The following is a 24,349-nucleotide window of genomic DNA, read 5'->3' as shown; positions in this document are numbered from 1 at the left end:
TGTCGCTGCCTGGCTGGTTGTCCTTCCACGTACCCTTCAGCTCTCTACTGCAGCTGTTTATACTGTTGACCTTTAGCCTCTATTTAGAGCAGCCATTTGACTCAAAACAAAAATACCGTCAAACCGTTGCGTCCGTCGCAGGATCAATCCATTGTGGGACTAACCTTCACTTGAAATAGCATCGCAACACTCGAACATGGAGGTCGCCACCTGGTGCAAAGCGTCTCGGCAGTGATTCCAAACTTCCGCCTTGAACCGACCAATCTCATTTATCACGTTTTGTCAGAAAGCACACTTAGACCTCACCTTTTTTGATAATTACACTCTGAAAAGCACTTTTTGGAGTGGCAGTTGTATTTGAAGTTGAACCACCCTGCTCGTGTCCCATCTTGAATACGCCAAGTTTCCTTTCAGTCTGGGTCCCCTAATGGTCCACAAGCAAACAGCCATGGCGGAATAATGGCCTGCGTGCAAGTCCCACCCCCATGTGGAAAAAGGGAAAACGAGAGTGGAATATTGAACTTTTCTGTACGTGCGTGGTAAAGAGCAGCGCCATGGCAACAGCTCTCTGCGGAGTAGAAAGCGGGTGGGTGGCACTCGTCTCCAAGTGCCTCTCCTTGGCGTTCCGCGACTCCATTGAAATCACGTCAGGTCCGCCGCGGGACGCCACCCTCGCCACAGTGCATTGTGGGGAACACAAAAGTGAAAAACGGCTGTGATCGACAAGGCCACTTTGGATTGATCGGGGCGATAATTGCCCTAATTTCAAGTCGAGTGCGGCTATTCTAGACCGTGTATGAATTTTACAAAGCCGCCAAATACAGTCTCTTGTTTCTAAATTGACTTTGCTCTGCATCAAACAATTATGACGCACAATTATTTCTTTTTTTGTAGTTCCACCTGTCTATCAAATCTCACCCCCTTTTGGTGTTAATTGCTACGGGGCATACCCCCCCACGCCCTCTGTTAAGTGTGTGTTCCACTAAAGAAGGATGTCGCTTCAAAGCAAACCCTTAATGGCTGACTATAAGAGCCCTTCTGTCATCCCGCCTCTCTTCACAAGGACCACGTCGTCCTCTGATGCGTTTGGCGGCGGCGCCGCGCCCACGCTGTCACATTCGCTCACGCGTCTATCTTCTTTCTCCAGGAGGAGCAGAACAAAGGAAAGCCAAACTGGGAGCACCTCAACGAGGACCTTCATGTTCTGATCGCCGTGGAAGACACTCAGACCAGAGCTGAGATCAAAATGAAGAGAGCTTTGGAGGAGGTGAAGAAGCTCCTCGTACCAGCTGTAAGTACACTTCTGGTTTTTTTTCTTGCCTGTTAAGTTCAATAAAGATCAGCAACAAGGTGATACAGGCCATCTTGGTCTGAACAACACAAGTACATATGGCACACCGCTCACTGTTAGCATCCCGTCCGCAAGCCTACATAGATCACATGAACAGCTTGGCCGAGTACTGAGATAGGGGGAAAAAAAATGCTCGCGGCAGTTGCCCACTGTGGCTGCCACATTCCATCTCCGCTTCCCCCGTTAGCCGCCGCCGCCGCCATTCTGGCGAGCGGCGAGTGTTTTCCATGTCGACTGCCGTGACCAGGTGGACGGGGCAGCTGAAGGCCCAGATTTCGCATCAGGTGGCGGCACAGAAAGACTTGCTGGTCTCGGGAAGTTGGGGGCATGCCAGGATGTGACCTATCCAGTTAAGAAATGTGGATTTTCTAGAATCCTAAAAAAAAAAAAATTACGAGGGCCTGTCACGACTACTGTAGTGTCGGCTCTTGCTGTCCGTAATGTTGTTTTTTATCGCCTTCCCATCGCCCCGCCAGCCTGGAAATCACCTCATGTGCTTTTTCTTGTCAGGACTGCTTGTCTGCATCCCGGCCGCCAGTTATTTCTTTAGGCACTTGTTTTGTTTCCTCAGCGTGTATGCACACACAAGATGTTGACACAGTTGAACATTGTTGTGCGCCCACACTATCAAATGTGTACGTGTTTGTGAGTCCGCATGAAGCCATCCTCGATGGTGACAGTTGACCACTCTGAGTCACTCTAGCTTTACCCAAATAATAAACCCATCAGATGAATCTATATTAAAGTAATATGATTTACTTTTAATTCACATGATGACAGTGGGACTAAATGTCAATCGTTCTTTTATTAAACTAGAAAAAGTGTTTCTATGCCCCCTGTATGTTCGCTCGGTGTGTTTTATATCCGCTAGAACTCCCCCGGGGGGGTTAGCACATTTTTGTCGTGTCAGTTGACACGCATCACGAGTGGGTGGATGGGTGGTCCACACTGCTGGCTGGCAGCAACGGCCCTTTTTCCGCCGAACTGAATTGTATCGCGGCTTTTGGTGCATGGGCATTGTACTAATGAAGGGCATCTTCCTCACATCTGGCGCTGTAAAAATTCCCCTTTAGGAAAAATCACACAGGAAACAAAATGAGGTCGTGCTTTTATTCCCTTTCAGTGAACAAGCTTTAGGGAACAACTAAAATTACATTAGCCTCCTGTTTCCCCTTTGTACAAAAATTGCTACTTCAGCCATAAATTAAGATAGAATCTCAAAGAAATGTCAATCCTTGTGTACCCTTTAAAAAGGTGTTAACATTGCACCCAGGGAGGAAAGAAGGGACATTAGCCATTGGAGTTGTCATTTTTTAACTCCCAATGTAAACTGATCAGCCAGGAGGCAAGTGTGTGTTTAAAAAAAAAAAAGTCTGGCATCATTTCACACTTAACAAGAAAAATAAAGTGTAATATTTGTGCTGACAGCACGCCTACGATCGGTTATGTAAGGTTATGTATCGTTGTTTGCACGTTCGATAAAGCCCACCATTTGCTAGTATCGTACTAACAGGTGAGTTCATTTATGGCCACTTTCGCTCTTGGCAACATCATCTACAAAACCCATACACACTAAAGGTTACAGATATAATAACTGTAGAACGTGTGGATGGCGACTCTATTTTGACATAAAAACAGATTCACCTCACATTTTATTTAGTAATGTCAATTATTTCATTTATTTATCCATTCATTTTATTTTTAATCGACAGGATGATCAGTAGAAAATGTGAATCCAAACACCTGCGATAGCTACAGGTACAAAATAAAATTCTGTTTGATGTTAGTGCTTCCTCACCCGTGCCCCCGGTCGTGGTCTTTAGCGTCCTCGGTCCCGTGAACTTTAGAACGTCCCTCCCCGCATAAACCTGGAGTCAAGATAACGTCTGCGAGATGAGAGAGACAGAGGAGGGCAGTCGGGAGATGCCCGGGAGAGCTTGATAGGGCTTCTCTTTCAAGTGTGGATTTCCTCTGTTGATCCTGCCTGTGCTACACCCTCAACCTGCATCCACACACACACGTAAACACACACACTAGACAAAATTGCCGAGCTCAACACTTGAGTCTTTCGTTGAGGCACACTGCACTTTGGGTAACCTCCACTCACACGCTTGTATAAAACAACAGTCCAAGTCTGGAGTGAAGCACTACCTTACACCTAAATTTGATCTAATGGTAGCTCGAGGCAAAATGGTGAGCCGGTGCACTCACAGTTGTGATTTTGCGGATTCCCCTCTGGCCTTCCTGTGTGGAGTTTTCATTTTCAGACTTTAATCATGTTCAGACTTCACATGCTGAAAGGATATTAGAACTTGAATATCTGTCACTTTCCTCTTAATTGTGTTGCGAGTAGCTCACTAAAATCGTCATTGCATCTCCAAATATATTATTTTTCAGGAAATTTTAAAAAAAGGGGGTATTTTTAATAATATATGGAAATAATAATTGCGCGCCATTGGGCACTTGCATTATGTTCACGTCTAATGTCGACACGACGAATAAAGCATATCATTCGCTTTGTAAAGGAACAGAGAATAAATCCCCAAATGTAAATATAAACATGTTGCCCTGGAGACAATTTCACAGCGCGGCACATTTTGCTCCCTGACAGATTAAATTGTTACGCCGTGAAGATAAATAAGCCTCGTTTAGAATTTCACGTGTTTCAATTCACGGGATCGTCTCGGTTTAAGGCATAAAAGTACGTTTGCTTCAGTCGTACTTTTTACAGAATTCCTCGCATCGCAGACACGGTGTCGGGAAGTAAATAATGCGGGGTGAATGAAGTCCGCACTGAATATTCCTCTTCGCTAATCACGTGTTTTGTCTTTATTCGCTTTCAAATCTTCTTCTCCTCCTCCTCCTCTGTCAGCCGTGTATGACAAATGAGTAGGGAACACCATCTGGCTGTACCCATCCATGTGTAGCTCTCCAGTTAATGAGGTTTACTTTCTTAGGTCCAAGCCATCACTGTCATTTTCCTTTATTTACTCTCAATATACCTCATGTATGATATTTGTGCATCATCCATAACAAGAAGGCGAAAAACATTCAAGCTTTAGCGTTTGCTTATCCCCACCTCAATTTGAAGATGCTATTTCGTACACTACGGTGTAATTGATCTCCCGTCAACACCTAGGCTTCCCCGATGATAAATGATGATGGGAAATCCTCGGAAAAGGTTTTCCCGCACAACAGGATGCAATTTAATGAAAGTTAGGCTAGGCTATATATATAAACATACCGGCAAATGTGTGTGGATATATATGTTTCTTCAAATGGAATGAATCAAATCAAATAGCAAAGCATTGTTAACCTTATCAATCAAATCAAAGATGGCTGACAGGCATGTGCATTCCGATGTCTTAAAATGGACTTCGTACAGCTAACTTTTAACCAACAGTTAATATCCCCCCCCAATCCATTTCTATAGTACTTATCTCCACTACGGTCATGGTGGAGGCGGAGCCTATTCGCGCTGAGCCAGAAGTGCTAACCGCTAATCCACCATGCGGCCCGAATGTAAACAATTCATGTTCACAATGATCCTTTAGCCTTGCCGAGGAGGCTTAACTACATCGGCAACTTTTTGTGTTTCCCGTTTTTCATTACAGTAATATAGAACATATTCCATTCCCTTTTAATATCCCTCTTTAATGAATACAAAGAACTAGAGTCATTGTGGGTTGGTCTTTTCTGCCTACTTGGCATCGTACTTCCCTCCAGACTACTATTACCTTCATCAGGCTAATAAAAGAGTTGCGCCAGATCATATTAACCTAAGGTGATTTGCACCTCCCTCGATAGAAACGAACCTGGCGCATTACATTACGTTGCAGCACGCTACACGAGTGTGTACGCACACGTGTTAATCACGCTTTTAATTTGCCTGCTCGACCTCTCCACAAGATGCAGTGTTCCTCCTTCAGTGCTCACCAAGGCGTAGTCACCATGTGTGGAATCGTTTTACCGGCGCGACGTTGCTCATTTATCCAACTTTCATATTTGAGGTCGTACGTATGCAATCAAGCGAAGTACTGACTGTTAAACACCACAAGATTGGCCAGAAATGGAAGCTCCGAGTGGTTGTCGCTCACAACAAATGTTCCCTTAGGAAATGTGAGAATTTGTTCCAGGCTCAAGCTGTCACTACTTTAAAGCCTTAAGTTAACCACTGTGTAATAAAACTGAGCAAGAGACCACGATCTCATCTCTGTGTCACAATAAGTTTTTATTCAGCTTCTCTTATCACACTGCATATTTTTTCTCCTAAATTTCTAATCTTCAAGCTGTATCAGTCTGAGGACCTTCAACTGCAGCTTCCACAATGTTAGTTTGCCAGTAATCCAATAATTACTAGTACTTCGCCAGCCTTTAATAAAGGTAACAAATACTAACTATAAACATGTTTGGATAAGTTGCATGTCCGCCAATACCGTCGTTGCCAACCCACATCCAACAGGAGGGACTTGATCTGGTCTTGGCTGAAGGAATCTTCCTGCTATTTCCTCCCACCACACTCTCCATCTGCCCATCCCCGCTTGTATCGAATTTTAATGGCCTCCTGAGAGGCAGACAGGTGGCTCCCGCCCTTAAGAACCAGCCCCCCTGCGGAGATAACCCCGTCCACGAAATTGGAGTACTTTTAGCCTCTCTGCTTTCTCGTATGTACATCTCGCTCTTTGTTTTCCCTTCAACTTTCATCGGGTAGCAAATTGATCTTTCCCATCATGTCTGCCTGGGAATTAGTCGTGCTTCTTTTTCCATTTCGTTCACTCAAATTTTCAAGCCTGCTACCATTCCCTCAAGTGAACACGTGCTCTATGTACACAAGTCCTTAGCACCGGTGGCTAAATTACCTTCGCCGGCAGCACTGTCCTGTCAATTTCTCTTCACACACTCACTCGGTCTCTTAGCCCCCAACCACAAAGGTGCCTTCCATCATTGTTTTTTTTAAAAACTAAATAAAGTTCTTAATCCACCTGGTTGTCCTTCAGATGGCCCCTCAAGTGGCCCAATGCAATAGTCAGTTTGAGGAAGCTGGTAACAAGACTTGGCTGTTTTAATCTGGCTTGGTCCTCCTTTGGTCATGAGAGAAAACCCTGTGAGCTCTAGGCCAATCTCTGCTTCACTTTGAAAGTCCTCCTAATCCCTTTTACAGACAGTCACCAAAATGCTGAGTGTGCATAATAAAAGCCCGTGGCTCCATTGTTCATCGCTCCATCGTCTCAATTAAAACCACGCATCACGAAAGACACGGAAGCAGATGTCCTTCCGGGGTAGCTTGTTTTAGGAAGGCCAAGCTTCAACATCTGAAATGTGTAAACACACACATGCAAGCGTACTTTGATCTCTGCATCCCCAGTAACCATGTTTACCAGTGTTCACGCAAGGAAATGGGATTGCGGGGGAGCTTAGCACCAGATGACCTAAAGTCTGCTGATAGAATTCAGATCCTGCTAGCTCCTGCTAGCTCCTTAAGTTTCTAAACCCCATTCTTCTCCATGTTTGTTAACCTCAGCAACGATGGCCTCCGAAAAATGTAAAATCGTCCCGTTATTTGATAAGTGTTTAATCAAAGGCACCACTTAAATTAGTAGTCAAGACTTAATTTCTGGAATTGACAGTAGAGGACCAGCAAGGTTCCCTATTAGAGTCCCGCTTCTCGCCAGAGGTACTTTTCATTTCTGTCCTTTGCTAAAGCTGCGGTGATCATCTCTGAGTCAGGATCTCGGAATCTGATGCAAATCCTCTGCCAGTATTTAAAGCTCCCCGCCAAATCATCCCTAGCCAAATCCCCTCAAGATATTCGCCGCTCGATTGGAGGGCATTAAAGGATCGCGAGTGACAGAACAATACACCGTCTGGCAGCCCGGTCGAATCGGGGATAAATGCGAATGGAGAGGAGGGAAAGAATCAGGGAGCTCACGAGGGTACAAATTTGGCAGAAGGGCTGGAAGGGGTCAACCGGGAACAAGAGACAAGGGACAGCTGCTTGCTTTTCGGCTTGTACAACACACTGTTTACAAGCGCATCATCCTTCGTGCACTTAGTCCGCTATATCATCTGTCAGAAACCGATGCAGTTCCACAAGCTGGAATAATCGTGCTGGTAAATCTCTCTATATTTTTTTTCAAGGTTATTTATGTGGACTTTAATCCTCTTTTAATGCTGTTATGTTACATGAAATGCCAGCCCGCTTTGAGAATAAACAACATCACTCGGAATTTCTTGCTTTTTAGCGCTATGCAAAAAAAATCTTTGTCATGTAGCAGGAAATGAAGCGTTAGCACGAACTCTAACTCGGAAATTTCGACTGTACTTCACTAAGCCGTTTGATTGACTGTAATGGGGAGGAGCAGCTGCAAAGTGTTTGTAATAATCTGACTTGAGTCAAGTTTGCGTCTATGCTAATGAGCAAGGGTGTTGGCGGTTTAGCATGACTAATGGAGCCCGTGGCTAACGGAGCTGTCTCAGACTGCGCCAGTGAGCTAAAGGTGTGAAGGGGAAATCGAGAAGCCTTGCATCGAGTGACGACCGAGATTTGCCAGAGATTGCGACATTTGGGAAACGAATAATTCTGTCGGCCTTCCAACCACGTTCTCCCGCTGAATCTTGTCGTGTTTAGCATGATGGGAACACATGTCAGCTACATGCGATAACGCATGTTGTTTGTTAATCTGTGTGTTGAAATGTCCTTGAACAAGACGGTCATCCCCCAGCTGCTTGTAGCTACTCAACTGTGTGTGTGATTGGTTAAATGCGAGCTAATAGTCAAACGTTTAGTTTTACCGCAATGAAGAGTTTTGCGGGTTGTCTGAAATAGGTTGTTGGTTACAGGAAAGACGCTATCGATTGACTCGAGTTGTTTTTCACGCAGTGTTGGAAAAAGGAAGTTGAGCTACGTACAAGACTTAGAAATTTCAATCGTAAAAAAAGTAAATTCAGGTTCCATCACGGCCATCATAAACGAGGCCTTGATTGCGTAATACAGCCTTGTTGACATTCATTTTCTTGTACTTTGGTTTCCGTGCAAAAAAAAAAATAGTCCAGTTTTTGTGTCTACCCCGAGACAGTTTGCTTCAGTCGCCTCAAATTGATTAGCTTCGTCGTTTTGTTTACTTTGGTGTTGAAATGTTTTGAGGCTCATTACAAGTGCTCATTTTCTTCCTTCCTCCCGCCCTTTAGCGCGCCACTTTTCCTGTCGAGTGTGGAATTGTTGATTAGTCATCTTGGCACTGTGCTGGCTGGGAGTAATCATTTTCCTCCAGATGTTAGTTTGGGAATCGACCAAATAAAAATGGCTAACAGGGCTGCGTGTATACGCGACGGGAGTAAAAACAGCTGCCGCCGCTACCGCTTCCACCCTTTCGGCGACACATGAAGTCATCCACTCCTCCCTCCCCGTAGGGTAGCCCCTCCCCGTCCATTCCCACATTCCACCTCACGATCTATCCCGGGAGGCATACAGTGTTTACCTCGGAGGTAATTGCGCCGGTTCGGAGAGGCTGACCTCTGTCCTTGCTCAGGTCCAAGATTATGTGCATGCGGTCAAGTGCGTGCGTATTTGCAGTGACTGGCAGCGAGGCCAGTGATGGAAAGCGAGATGTCGCCGGTGTGGGCCCACCGGGGAGGAGACAAATTGGTTTTCGCCGCGTTGTCTCGTACTCTCTCTGGGTATCATCCCTCTCCTCCTGCATTGTCTCCTCCATCATTTATACTTTCTCACGGTTTTTCCTGCCGACCCGTTATTTAATTTCTCCGAGCTGTGTCGGCAAATAGAGCGGCTGAGGAAATACCCCTTCCTTGCATCCTTGTTCTCGAGTGTTTTTAGAGTGCCGGTCTTTTTTTTTTTTTTTTTTAATAGACAGATAACCCATCTGTTGCATTTTGTGATTTCAAGTTTGATTTTATTTGGGAAGTTATGTCGCACTGTTACAGATAAGTCAGACATTTTTTGTCTGGGTTCGTTCAAGGTCGCTAGTTATCACCAAATGTTCGGCAATTTTATTTTTGGGGGATGAATTTCCTTTGACAAAAAAAGCATAGGTAAACATGTGTATCATACATGTTTACTTTAATTAAATAATTTGTTTTTACGCATTCACTCAAGCTCCCGGTGTCTCGAAGCATTCACAATTTAGCATGCACGTGGTGACCTCATTGCAAGGTTGTCAGGAAGGCAGTGGGACATGGCTAACCTACTTTATCTCATCACACTGCTGTCTACCTTCACTCCGCTCCTCTTCTTCCTCTCCCTCCCCGTGTCTTGCTATCCTCCCTGATAGCTTTTACCGCTCTGCTGATCGCACAAATAGGCCTCATTGATTGAATCTGATTCTCGTGGATAGAGCCGGTTTATTGAGTGGCATCCCCCCCACTCCCCCCCTCCCATCCCTGATGGACAGGAGAGAGACGGGTGAATGTTGCTTGTACATCCATACATGTGTGCAGGTTAGGAATCCGAATGGATAACTTCCTCTTCTAATCTGGCTAGTCTCGCTAGTTCCGGCTACTCTCTGGGGGGGATCCCCGCTCGCAGATCATTACAGACGGAGCTCTCCTTTTGGCGTGAATGTTTTAAGGCTGTTGAAGAGGAGCCTCTTAATTGTGGGAAGATTAAAGTGTTAAACTGTGCTCCCTGATGGCGTTCATCAAACATTGATCCAAGCGGCCTCTGCGGTCGGAAAACGTTCGCAACACTACATGATTTTAAACGATCCGACTCAGCTCCCCGACGGCCCCGCTCGGTATTATCCCGGGCCCCACATCGCGTCTGCAGACATTGCCGAGCTGTCATCTTTTCTATCTCGAGCAAACTCCAACACTTGCGCTGCTGGCAGGTGTACTCACTGAGCACTGGAATAACGTTAAAAAGACATCTGGAAAAAAAGTCAAACTGTTGCAGCGGTCAAAGTCGCTTCGCTAGGAAAAAATATTCTTCAGTGTCAAGAGTCACCTAGGCAAAGCGGAGAAAATTGTCCCTGCTTAACCCACCGCAAATCCATTATAACGCAAACGGTTCGAGTATTCAAATCCCGCCGTGCGTCGATTCAAGCCGCAACCTGCCGCTGAGCTCACCAAAACACGAAAGAGACATAAAAGCAGGCGCTTTAATTTGTGCTTTACTCTTGTACAAAGGTAATGAATTTTAATTAAACGCTGTCTACTTTGCAGTCTTTCAGGTGTTGTTTGGCCCTGTTAATTAATATGCGCATTTCAAGGGTTGCAAAAAGTAATTGGTAATGATTTTTGGTGGTGCTCACCGCTCTTGGTTGAGGATTTTACTTTGTTAGCCGATGACCTGACGCTTGTTCAATTACTGCCCTGTGGTTGTTATTATTGTCAACAACGCATGTCGGACAGCAACTCTCGGTCGGCCCTCGAAGGGGAGGGGGGGGGGGTTGCTGATAACGAGCAAACCTAGTCAGCACTATGACCATGCCTAACATCAATTGGACATGCCTGCTTAGCGTGATTAACTCTCGATAAAAGGATCCCGTTTATGACCGTTGGATTCACCACAACCCAACATATATATTATATTTTATTTTATACTATATATATCATTTTTATTTTTGTAAAGCAGGGAAATATTTTATTATAATTAATTATATATTATTATTATTATCAATTGCTCGGGTGCCATTTTTCTTTTGCCATTCCCATCAAAACCGACACCCTCACCTTTGTGACACGTTCGATCGTAATTCAATTCAAGTGATATACGCCGCGTCGCCGCTAATAGCATTAGCGCTCCTATCCCGCCGTCTTTGGCTTCATCTTCCAACCGAACGGTTTAAGTTGCAGCCCCCTCGGGGGAACGAGCGAGGCGTCGCCCCTATCGAGAACTTCCTTGTCTTTTTAATTGGAAGTGTTGCTCCACTAAACACAAAAGTGTGACTTCTCACAGCCTTATATTTAGCCAAGAGAGACTAACCTGTCACTTTTTTTGCTCTTTAACCTTGCGTACATTCGCTGTTGTCACATTCGAGAGGAATCTCGGGGGAAGGCTTAGCTCTTCGCCCTCCTCCTCCTCCTTTTATTCCTTATCAGCGCCTCAATAGAGCAGCAGACTGTTGCCAAAGTGTTTGCAAGTCCGAGAATTAAGTCCCCCCACTTGTCTCATGCTTCTCCTTTTAACATCCGTGATTACCGTGACGACACGTGACGTGTTTACATGCTCATAAATACATTCTTCACTTTTTGTTCTTTTTGTCCGGCTGAGAAAAAAAAAAGTTTCCACAATGATGTGTTTGTTCATAAAGTCGCAACGGATCGATGCATCGAGCCGGGGTCAGCTAAGCGCCGACGCGGCCTTCATTTTGACGGGTAATTTACCCTGACCCGAGTTCCAATGAAGACGTACTACCTGGCAGAGAGAGTTGTGTGTCAACAGTGTTGTTGAGTGCTCGCCGGCTTGACGGAGGAAATTGGGGGGAGGGGTGTTTGGGGGAGGAAGGCGCGCTATCTTAATTAGTTTGCGCGAATGATTTGGGTCCCTTAATTTTAATGAAAACGGTTGGCGCTTTTGTGTTTATTTATCCCAAAATTAATTGACGTTCGCCAGGCTGGTTATCGCGCACACGGGAGGCAGGAAAATGACGCTAATTATCCTTCTGATGTGCTTTATGAATATGCAATCGAACTACAAAATTAAGCTCGTCTTCATCTGTTTCCCCAACTATTCTTGAGAATAGCTGATGTCAACATGAACATTTTAGTTGCCATGGTGAATGCTTGGCTTTACCTGTATGGTTCCTTCAGTTAATTCCACATATATTTTTTAAATAAATAAAATGTGCTTTTTTCCCACAGGCGGAGGGCGAAGACAATTTGAAGAAGGTCCAGCTGATGGAGTTGGCCATTCTCAACGGCACATACCGAGACAGCAACATCAAAGCGCGTAAGTGAACTACCAATAACACCACTAATGGACATTCGGCAGGACGCACATTTTTACCTGCGTGCGACACATTCAATTAAGACCGTTTACTCATTTGACGACTTATTAATTAGCAGCCACGGAATCGGTGTTTAGTCAGATGGCTTGTGTGTACACCTCTCTCAAGCTGACCAAATAATTTGTTGACCCACTCCATCACGATTAGCTGGAGGACCTCCATTTTGTCCTTTCCCCCCCTCCATCCGTCCTTTCTCCATCCATCTTTTTTCCTCCAGCCGTGATCGCTCGGTGTCTCACTTGCTCCTTAAGTTTGCAGCGCGCCCGCCGCTGGAGCTCACTTTGCTCAAGCTCTGCATGTGGCCATGTCGTTCACGCATCCGCTCACTCAAGATGCATCAGTCAATCAAATAACCATGCTAATAACCCAAAATGTGCTTTCAGCTTGTGTCACTTGTGAAGCTAATCACCGCATTTTTTTAGACTATAAGGCGCACTGGATTATAAGACACACTGTCGATTTTTGAGAAAGTGCTCCTTATAGTCCGAAAAATACGGTATATGCATTTTCTCCATGTTTGTTGCAGAAATAAATGCTAAAGTTGTAAGCTGATTTATGTTGAGAAATTGCAAGTAGCTATTTATTATGAAAGTCCTTTTAAAAATAAATGTGTATGTAATTATCATGATCACCTCTGCCAAGTTGCCAGTTCAGTTTGGGGGTGTGTATCTATCTATGTGTGTGTGCGTATGTGTGCGTGATGTTCACGTCACTCCTCATGCGTTTTTCTGTAAATGTTTGAGCTGCTGGCCAGGTGATTCTGTATGCTTTGCATTTGGTGTGAGGGGTTATTTTATTTTGCTTTGTGGTCCACCACCATGATCATTGCATGGACTAATTTGACCTTTTGCCCCCCCCCCCCCTCTCTCTCTCCCTGCCAACTCTCTTCTTTTCCTCTTTTTATATTTTCACCCTTCACTATTCATCTGTGATAACCGTCGACGCCACTTGGCTTGTCCTCTTGTCTGTCCTCTCTTGTCTTCTTACCTCTTCTGTCCTTCGCTCTCTTCGCTTATGGCAGCCACCTTTGCGTTCTCTCTTGCAGCGGCGGCCGCCGCCGCTCAGGGACCCCGGCTCATAGCGGCACCCGCGGGTCAGGTGTTGCCGCCCCAGGCTCTCCGGCCCCAGGCTCCGGCCGGGGCCCCCCTCATGAACCTCATCCGGCCCCCTCAGATGGCCGCCATGCTGTCCAATGGCACCCCGACGCTGGTGCCGCCCACGCCGGACGGCGGGCTCATCTACACCACACCTTACGATTACCCCTACGCCCTGGCGCCCACCTCCCTGCTGGAGTACCCCATCGAGCACAGCGGGGTTCTAGGTAAGCGGGCCTGGGGGAGCGTGAGCGCGGCGGGCACGACGGCCCACTTTAGCCTCCCCGGCCAGGAGGGCGGCTTGTTTTACCCCGCTGTCGGGGTGCTGGACACGTCCTCCGTGAGCCACGGTCAAGACTTTTTGAAAGGTAAATACGTCGTGTCCACCTGAGGAACCAAGGTGGTGAAGCTGTTGTAGCTCATGTGGACATTTTGATGAAAGGTCAAAACGGGAGAATGGGGGGGGTTTGACTAGCCTCTTGACGAGAAGGTTACTTTACAGTTAAGTTTCGCTCCGCGCTTCCAGGTACGGCACGGTTTACGCAGGCGGACTCGGCAAAGTCTGAAATGAGGCGGCCCGACAGAAACAAGCTCGCGCACACACAGCCCGCTCTCTAACCCTTTCATGCACTGGCCTGGAGGCAGATTCAGTCTGGCAGGAGATCCCTTCGGATTTCTGCAGCTTCTGAAATGATTTTTCCGTGCTGCTGGTAGGCCTTGATGCCTGCAGATAGTCCCTCTGTCACTCCCACTGGGGATGTTCATTAAATTCCTCCAGTCGTCCTTTATTTTCTTCTTCGCCTTGGCCTCCCTTTGTTGTTTCGGCTTCACCCCCCGTGAACCTGAGCTTTGTGCTAACACCTGAGCTTCCCCTCCGTTCGGTACCGGTAGTCCGGTCCGCTACGAAGCCCCTCCTCGTATGACACGCGTGACCAAAGAGAGAAGTCACGCGTAGTCGTTTATTAATAGTGACGGCAAATGTCAACAACAAAAAAAACAAATCAAAGACGCCTTCTTCCCCTCCTCGCTTTAATTTGACACACTTATGATGTGTGGAGCGCTAACCTTTGCATGTTGCGCCTGCCTCCGGGACTCATGTGCAGCATCTTCCTCTTTGACTCGCAGGGTTACAGCGGCTTAGTGCATTTTATTTACTCGCTCTATCGATCGGTGCCTTCAGCAACACGGGGGGGCCGTCGCGGAAGGCGCACGCACCGCCTTTCTCACACGTTGCCGCACGCCAGCCACTACTTTATCTCGCCGCCGTTGGACAGCAGGGAAATGGTGGGCCATTTGGCGCTTCAGACACGTGTAGGTGGCTGCAAAGATGTTTTGCCAAGACCTGCCACACTGAATTTCTTTACATGCATTTTGCATGTTTTTTAATCCCTGCACATGCTAATTTATGATCATAATGGTGGGAATGAAAAGTTTAGCCTGGTTTTTGGGCCAAAAATATTTAAACTTGGGTCCTTCAGTCCTTTGGGTTGATTGGCTTGCGATAAAATGACAACGTTGGAATGAATAAGAGGCATGCGGCACGAGGCAGGTGGCGTCTTGCGCTATTCAATTCCTGTCAGAGCTGGATTGGATTTCCCCACCTCTAAAAATAAGGAGACAAATTTCTCCAAATCCGCTCTCAGGACCCCTACGGGGACAAAAAAAAAAATCGCATTATATTCCCCAGACAGCCCGACAGCCATTACCCCCCCTCGTTTTATTTTTTTTTGCCGCCCTATCCGAGAACTCTGAGCACTGTGGAATTTAACGACTTAACTTATGCATATTTGAAAGCGATCCCAAAATACATGTATTATTTTTGTTCTACTGTATTCTTTTGTATGGAAGCTATGTGACGTGCATATGTGCTGTTATCCGGTTTGTCGTATTGTCGTGTACTATCCCAGCGTTATGCTAACGGTTCAAAGAATAATGTGAATGTTGAACGTGAATGGTTTCTAACCTTGTGGACCTGTTACAATCTAGGTGCAATGGCTACTAAAGTGAGACGGCATGACACGCGGGTCCATCCTTACCAAAGGATTGTGACCGCTGACAGAGGTCAGTTTAGTCTCTTAGCTACACTCTTGCTATCAATTGATGCATTTCAGTGATGATGATGATGATGCCTTAGATGGGAATCTCTATTGTGTTGTCTGTATTATTGTATGTGTTTGTGTTTCCTCCCCTCGCCCCACGCCGAACCCCGTATATGTCCGCACACCAGCTAAATGGTGCATTGTGGCGTGCACATTTTGTTTACATTCAGTCCTTAGCTTACAAAGAACTTATTTGCAGAAGACATTTTTGAAAAGGGCTAAATTGGACATTTCCTCAAATAGTAACAAAAATAAAGACCTCCTTCTAAATAGAGTTAAATTTAGTTTGTGGTTTACATTGAGTGTCATTATTTATTTATGGACATATATCATATACGCCTAATGAGCGCCTTACCCTTTATACAGTAGATGCCTTCTTTTTCACCATCTCAGGACGACTACCACCTACGTGCCCTGTGCAACACTTCACACATGTTATTTTTCAAGTCTTGGTTGCTAACCAAAACAAAAGTGAGTTAGTCTTATATGAGGAAATGCGTTCAACCCTTTTTAAAAACGCCTTCCGATTGCAAATGAGCCTTTTACTAAAGGATTTGTACACTGTGTATATTCCAAAGCTCAGGCAAAAAGTGATCTTAGCAGCTTTTTGGTTCATGCAGCTGTGAAGCCAGTACAGGTTGTACTTTAGCAGGCAATGATATGAGACATTCCTCAAAGTGGGAGATTGGCACCTAAAATGCATCTCCTGGCCTCAAAAGGAGCAAAGGAAATAATTCCTCACTGCACTCCTGAGAGCAACGTAGCCATTTTTTTGGGGGGTAGGAGGGGATTTATTTTTCTACGAAAGTCACATCGACGCCCTATAGCTTTAGGTCGCTTGCATTCCCTCTAGTGTACCGCGAGATATAGCGTTAATATTTCACCTGTACACGAGGTACTGTCATTTTATATTGGAGCATTTTTTATATCAAAATGTATTTATGGTTCTTGTGTATATTTATATTATATAAAAGTATACTGCTAAATAAAGAGGAAAAGATCAAATCGGAAAAAGGTTGATTGGCTTTTATTGCACTTTTAACACTAGTCTTATAACATTAGCTTATATTGCACTAATCACAGAAAAAAAACACTGGGGCCATGTTCACACATGCATACTTCGGAAGGAAGTGTCCTCAACCACCACCCCACTCCCTTCCACCTCACCCAAAACAGTAAAACCGCACATTTTACAGTGGCCCTTTATTGTGGGCAGCAGTAAGTCTCTTCTCTCCGTTTAGCTAGTTAGCCAAGACAAGCTAGCCTCGCTCATAACAGCAACGCTTGATGCTAACGGTAGCTGGTGTCTGCTTGCTGTGTTACATGAAGCGCTTTATTGCTGTGTATTAAAATGTTCCTCCGCATTTCCATCGGTCAAAGTGAACACCTGACCGGCCGATGCGTTGTCGTTTCATTCATCGTGACGTGGGAAATGACACCTGATAATTTTGCCGCTTGCGTGTGGACATGGCCTCATACACTCGTTTATTTTCTGTTTGTCTGTCCATCTCTTTTGCTTCTATGTTTTGTGGGGCATCGGGCGCCGCTTATTGGGTGGCGCTGGGTGGGGGTGGGGTCCACACATCAGAGAAATTGCATTCATTTTTATTGATGATGTCATTCCAGTCTCTTCCTGCTGACACTAATACCCTTCTATCTTTGTTTTTTCTGTTTGTTTTTTTTTTGTTCCTAACCACCTATAGCCGCCACCGGCAACTAACATGAACCTTCTGACCTCTGAACCTTCACCCAATGACGAGCCGCCCCCCAGCCTGCCTGCTGATCAGTTAACTGGTAATTTGCCTTTTGCTAGCCTCTCTCTCCCAGTGGCTAAAGAGAGAGAAAGAAAGAGAAGGGAGGCGCCAACCCTAACACACCGACAAAAAAAAAAAACTTCACACCAACATGAAGTTGTGTACTACTCATTTTTCTTCTGTTCATTGAGTTCCGTTCCCATTCTTTCTCTTTCTTTTTCTTCACCAGTCACACGCCGCGGGTGGGATGTTTGTGGTGTTAATCATTCATGTGCACTGATGTTAAATAGCAATAAGATGCCAACCAGAGAACCCACCCGCCCCCCCTCATTGCCCCTCCCCACCCCAATATTTTGTCACAACCGTAATAGATGGCAATACGCCTCAAAACAAAAAAAAAATGGCCACCCACCCCAAAAAGAAAAAGAAACAGAAGGAAAGAGAATGTCAACACTCACCTTAACTTTGTTGAAATTGTCATTACGATTTGTAATTATGACACATTCTGGGTGTGCTGCCCTTTTACCCTCGCCCAGCCCAACAAAAAAAAAGCTTTTTCTGACTTGATTTGTTTGAAAACCGCATGGCTGTAACGATTGCAAACAATGCGCCTTTCTTTCGTTCATTTATTTTTTCTTTGCCTTTTTTGGGGTTACAATTTATGTGTTTTTTTTTCTTCTGTTCACACTTTATTATTTTGTTTTACTAAACTAAAGAAAGACGCAGGCTGCTAAAGCTAAGGCCGGGGATGGGCCTAACTTGGGACGAAGGGTTTTACGTATGTGTGTGTGCTTTTCTCTTTTTTAAACTTTTTTATTTTCTACTACATTGAAAGTCGGGTGTTTATCATCCACACTACATCCACGTTACAGTGCCTGATGTATTTAGAACAAACTAGATCTCATTGAGTTTGCTGAGCTGTGATCAAAAAGACAAAAAAAAAAAACAAGTATTACGTGTGCGTATTTAGCCAAAGGTTTTCCCGATGATTTTATATTTGCCATTATGCATCTTTTAAAACGTTTGGAAAGGTTTGAATTTGTGGTGCCTGCCTTTAAAGCCAGTCAGTTAGCATTTTGAATATTTTTATTTTATTTTTTTATTCCAGAGGAGCAAAATAATACTAAGAAAAACTCCTTGGATTATCATTTAGATGAAGGGTCCCTGCCACCTTTTGCCAATTTTCGTCGGCCATTTCGTGTCACACCAGCGTGCAAGCGCATCCACAATGTGTCACATCTCTCGTATCTTCTGAGCTCTTTTGTTGAACTCTCTCAAGAACAAAAAAAATAGGATGTGAAAGCCATGCCTGCCTGTTCAAATTGCTTTATACATACGTCTTATATATACAGTATATAAATATATATAAAATGTACATAACGCCATTGCATATATAAATACGTACACAGAAGCGAACAAAAAAAAACAATTGATAATTTTACAGTACAGGGTGCTGGACTAGAGGAAAAAAGGAATTCTATTTTTGCCAATTTTAGCTTTTGATACTTTGCAGATACAAAATCTGATTAAAAAGACAATAAAAAAAAAGTTGGCGAGGAAGTGCCGTTGGCCTGGACTTGACTGGAAAGAGTTTTATTTAAAATAAAAAGGAAGGAATCAAATAAAAACAAAAAGTGCCTTATCGAGAGTGGTGTCGGTTTTTCCGATAAGTAAAAAAAAAAAAAAAAAAAGCCAGCACCCACCCTAGATGGCGCAGAGCGGAGCGTGGCATCAGCGGCCCGCGTTAACTCTATGCAACCCGAATTAGCTGACTCAGCTAAATATGTGCCATGTTTTTTTTGTCTTCCTGACATTTTTTTTTTCTTTTTACTCGACAGCCCTTTACTCTGCTGTGTGAGCAGGCTTTGAGCTCCTTGATTTTGTTTTGCGCGTGCGCCGTACTTCCTATGGGAGAAAAAAAACGGCGCCGCCGATAGTAGCACTGCAGTCGGATGCATCGTGAGCTGAGAAAAATACATCCATGATTTGTTCAAGTTTAGCAGCATTTGTTTAAACTACCGCGATTTGATGATAAATAATCACCGTTGCGACGTTTAAAAAAATATATATGAAATGATCGCTTAAATTGATTTTTACCAATTCTGTTCATGGCTTTCTCATCGAGCCGAAAAGGTCAATGAAATTGTTTTCTTTTCAGTGTTACTCTTATTCTTTGAAAAATTTGAAATGCAATATAAGTGGAGATGGCTGTAAAGCATTTGACAGTATTACGAGAAATCCCTCTGCGATGTTACGCGCTGCAATTGTGTGCATCATCAGGTGGTGAAAAAGTTGGGACAAAAACAAAACGTATTCTCTCTGGCCTGCCTACTATACATGTATAATAATGTAATTAACAGCCATTGTTACAGGTTTATAATGTATTTTTCTAATCTCATTTTATATGTGTATTAATCATGTTTCTGAGTGCTTTTTTATGACCCCGCCCAACTCTCCTCCCTTCCTCACCCCCCTTTCACTTTTACACATCGGGAAGTGTTATATTTTGTTTTCATGCCCAGCTTGTTTAACTCATGAGCTACTTTTATTAGTTTCTCTTGTCATAAGTATTTTACATGCTTGCTATTTAGTTTTTACATGGTGTATGCTGTTATTTTTTTCTCCTTATTAACCTCTTGGCATTTATTTTAATAAAACATTCTTAGTAAGAATTTTACTAACGCGCTGATATTTTAGTCTTGTGTTTTTAACCAGTCTCATGAATGTATTGACTCGGTCTGGTTCACGGACTAACAGAATTAATTACAACTGGTGACTCGTGGACGCTACAAACACGTGCACACACACAAACGTGTTCTCATGAGGTTTTTTGGTAGGAAATTGTACAAAATGATGGCGATTACGATCTGGACGATTCTTTGACCCCTGTTACGGTATATTTTTTGCCCCCGTGATTATTTTGCGGGCAATTTAGAATGCAAGTGGAAAAATGTAATTTGACAGAAAACGGATAAACAAGACAAAGAAATTTAAACTTGCATGGAACTCAAATGTAATTTAGCCATAGATTGTTTTCAGTATTTTGCTGTTGGCTTTGAAGAAAAAAAAAACTGCCATTTTCTAATGTTATCTAGTCATCCACATGATTGTAGTGAAATGGTGCCCCCCCCCCTAAAAAAAATGTAACATAATATCCAAAAAAGCCTTGATCTAAAATGTTATTAATTTGAAATTTATTGTCAAAAATGTTCCTCAAATGCAAGTGGAAAATGGAAATCCTACTAAGCTAGCATGAGAACAGGTTTTACTCACAAAGACACCAGCACCATCTAACTGGAAAGTGCACGAGTTGATACGCGTCCCTCACTCCTCACGCATTTCTCACCTCTGTGCTGAAAGGCGAAATCTGCTGACACTCTTCATACCTTTGCCCTCGCCAGCAACACCGCTGCTGTCTCCGCTCAAGACCACTCTTGTTTTTTGTTGTCCTTCTGTGTCTCACGCAACACTGCGAGGTAGCAGGCCGGTGACTAGCTCCGCCTTCCGGCAATAAAAGTCACAAACTCCGCATAGCCCGAAATCTCAAACGGTCGAGATAAAAGTATTCAAAGGGAGTTTTGTTACGTCGGCATTGCAGCTGTCCGGTGAGCGCTTTGCATCATTTGCGTTCTTGATAAAAGAGTTTATACCTTAATGCTTAGGGTCAGTCGTGTAGTCTCGGATTATTTGGATTCAGTTTCCTTTAGGAACTTCCAATTTGGTCGAAATATCCAGGAGAAAAAAAAAAGTCATAAGAACTCATGCCTATAAAGACATCAAAAGAGGCCTATTATGCTTTCAAGAAACTAGTTCAGGATCAATTTGGATGCACATGACTTTTCCCAGTAACCCAGGAAGGCAGTTTCTCGGGTGTAACAAAAAACGATTCGAATCGGAAAATCGGTTTTTATTTTGGAAGATGCAAGTGCGACAAATTGAACCGAATCATTCCACTTAAAGAATGTTTCAAGATACCTATTGAATTGTATTTTATTGGAGATATAGATGCTAGGTAAGGTCAATCGTGCAACTCTCGAATTGAGCCGTATCGAATCCCACTGAATCAAGACGAATCTTCGAAATTCAACCGTCCTTGAGTCGAATTGCACTCCGTGTATCCGCATACGTATCTTAGACAAAAAAAATTGTTCTGCATATTTTACACACATAAATAGGGAATAAATTATTTCTGCCATTACGTCCAAAAACAACTCCTGAAGCTGTAATTGATGTTCCAACTGTTTGTAAACAAAAATCCAGCGTAGCTTAAAACCAAACCAGCAATATGGGAGAGTTTATGAAGTACTTTGGGATCAAACCAGCCATTTTTTTTTTTTTTTTACTAAACTCCCAATAAGGATTCCAGCTAGCTTATATGTATTGTCCAGTGGAAGTGTTTTTATTTTCTTGTCTCAAACTGCCAGCGTGTCATTCTACTGCTGCGTCATCCCTGGCATTATAATTCTTCCTCCTCTGCCGCTCGACGTATTGTCACGACACACATGAGAAAAGATTAACTTCATTATTAATCCTTATTATCATTGCCAGGGACGCCTACGCATTTTGTTACCTCATTTTTCTTTTTGGGTTAAATCCTTGCAAAAAAAAAAAAAAAAACTTGATCGTTCAGTTTGTCCTCTATAAGCGCATAACAGGGATTAAATGCGTCGAACATCAGTGTTAGAATCTTCACAGAAAATTAAGTGAATTATTAAGAACTCCTGTCAAGACTGGATTAGTGGCAATAATCACAAATCTGATGGGGTTTTTTTTTTAGGTGCCGCATTTCCTCAAATAGTGCCTTCATCTCAAATGGACAGCCAGTCCGTCCAATTTATTGCCTGTATTAGTTGGCAGACAATGGCAAGGCACTATTTTGATTATTTGGAGCCTTCAATCAACCTAACATAGATGTTTTTGTAATGGAATCTGAATTCAAAACTCAAAATATTCGAGGGTATGTTATTGTTTTGCAGAACCCTAACCTTGAATGTTGTTTTAGTCCAGTCAAAATTCAATACACGTTACATTAAAGTATTAAATTGTCCCCAAAAGCACAAAATATTCCTGCCTTATCGTTAAACTATCGCAAAAGTGTCTTTTTTTTTCCTGACAAATTAAGGGCTTATTTTGTCTCTTTTTATCTCCTTTTTCTTTTTGTGGAGTATGACAAAATATTGACGCACAAGGAAGTGATTGTTTTTCAACTTTGTGCCTCTGATTGGACCAGCGTATGTCATCGTCAGCCAATGACATGCCGCCTCCACTGCCGCTGTCCGTCTCTTTGCGACAAAAACGCATCTCAGGGCATTGAGTGTCTTTTTGACCTACTAACGTTTCCCATCTGTCCATCTTGCCTTGTCTCTGGCTAACAAACATTCCTTCAGTGAGTTCAACGGCAGGTTGGTCGCACTCGACAAAAAAAAAAAAAAAAAACTACCAAATTGTCAAAAAAAAAATAAGCCCCACTGGATTTTTATTTTATTTTTCACCTGTGTTATGCCTTAAAAATAGGATTGAATATTATGGTATATATTTACTGTAAGTTCCTTATCAGTATAATCGTGCACTAAAATCTGTTTTTTTTTTAAATTGTGCAGTAGATTTTGTTTTGTGTTGTTTTGACAATACAGGGACTAGACTGAGAATTTTGAAGAGGTAAATAAACCATGTATTGAAACTTTTCTGTTGCTCAACCCCCGCCAAAAAAAAGTAAAAAGGGAAAAAAATGTGTGCAATAAAGAATAATGTGTGTTTTATCTGACTGCTCAACTGGACTTTGTGTGGTTTTTGTCTTTTTCCACTATGTGGTGGTGACAATTTGACTTTCAACAGAGGTCATTTGGTTTCCGGGACCCAGCAGGAAATGAAATGTTTAAGTTCAGTGCTGCTGAAGTAAGTTAGTAAGAGAAGGTCAATATTTTGCACCTTTGTTTACTAGCTATCAAGATGCACACCTTGGATGGATGAAAACAAAATTCAAAATTTGATGCTAAAAAAAGGTAAATATGATAAAGCCGTCATCCATGACTCAGACTAAAGTATTGGGACACCAAGCCATTCTGCCAACGCGACAGCTGTTCTGGGAAGATTCAGGAGTTGGACATTTTTGGGAAATTTTCATCGATTCGTCAAGACATCTGCAAGCGAAGAACGTTTTACAAAAACGTAGATGCAAATGGTGGAGGCCTTTAACCTGGAACGATTTGGCGTAGGGTGTCCAGACCCTGACTTAGGGGAGCTGGTGGTGGGCTTTGATTGCACCCGTGGACTGAGACGACTATTGAGAAAGAGCCCAAAAAAAATCGAGAGGAAGTGCCTTTGGCCTGCAAAAAGACTCATCAAAGGAGCATTTGTCGCCGAGCCCAGCTGTGTGAGTGTGTGTTTGCACGCATGTGTGTGTCTGAAAGGCTGGAGTGGAAGGGTTGCATCAGTCGTGACAGATGAACCAGCTTCCTGTGGAATGAACGCGGGGCATTCATCACAGTGCAGCTGTTTCTTTCTATCTTTGTGCGCCTCCGCCATTTGCATCCCGCCGTTATTTCCGGGAACTTTTTGTCTACGCAGCGACAATCACAATCAATCAAACGTTCATTCATGTAGCTCGTTTCATCAGTAGCAGTTCATAAATAGATGCATTTGTATTTATTCATATATATATATATATATATACATATATATATATATATGCCCACTGCAAGACATTAGGCGTCTAATTGAAGCTGACAGCCGCGTCGATTGGAGCTCATCACTTGCATCAGCAAAATGAAAGGGGGGTATTGCGCAATAATTAAAAGCACCATGTTGCCCTGATTTCTTTTTTTTACAGATTCAACCCCGTTTGTTTTATTCTTTTCAGCTCCAGTAACTCCACTTAGATAAAAGTCACTGCAGTGTGGTTATGGTATGTTCTTTTCATGGTGCCAAACATTCTTCTCTCTACTCCCGTAGGAGAAGAAAGAGTATTTGTGAGCAGAGATAATTGCTAGCGGCTCGCGCGTGTCCGCCATGGAGAAAGAGGCCACGGTGGAATTGACCATGTCGGCTCTTATCACTTCGACTCCCGCCAACTGTTGTCAGCTCCGGT

At 43.6% G+C, this 24,349-nt stretch overlaps 1 protein-coding gene across 4 annotated transcripts in view; it reads left to right on the top strand.

The window, feature by feature from the left end:
• The window catches only part of qkia (QKI, KH domain containing, RNA binding a), a 47,403-nt gene extending 24,369 nt beyond the window's left edge, over positions 1 to 23,034 (top strand). Inside the window, exons 4-8 of one of the 4 annotated variants that reach the window (XM_088400961.1) lie at positions 1,148 to 1,291; positions 12,170 to 12,257; positions 13,337 to 13,777; positions 15,396 to 15,470; positions 17,212 to 23,034. In XM_088400961.1, coding sequence (XP_088257087.1) covers positions 1,148 to 1,291; positions 12,170 to 12,257; positions 13,337 to 13,777; positions 15,396 to 15,470; positions 17,212 to 17,228 — 765 coding nt within the window. In that variant the 3' untranslated portion in view covers positions 17,229 to 23,034. Of the gene's footprint in view, positions 1 to 1,147; positions 1,292 to 12,169; positions 12,258 to 13,336; positions 13,778 to 15,395; positions 15,672 to 17,211 lie in introns of those variants that run through there. The other 3 variants (XM_088400963.1, XM_088400960.1, XM_088400962.1) reach the window with 3 other exon arrangements.
• Positions 23,035 to 24,349: the final 1,315 nt, after the last annotated feature.

The sequence above is a fragment of the Syngnathus floridae genome, chromosome 16, assembly GCF_059516105.1.
Source record: "Syngnathus floridae isolate MCC-2025c chromosome 16, RoL_Sflo_1.0, whole genome shotgun sequence".
In the NCBI taxonomy this organism is placed as follows: Eukaryota; Metazoa; Chordata; class Actinopteri; order Syngnathiformes; family Syngnathidae; genus Syngnathus; species Syngnathus floridae.
Note: the sequence above shows the minus strand (reverse complement) of the source record. Positions and strands in the feature narration are given on the sequence as shown.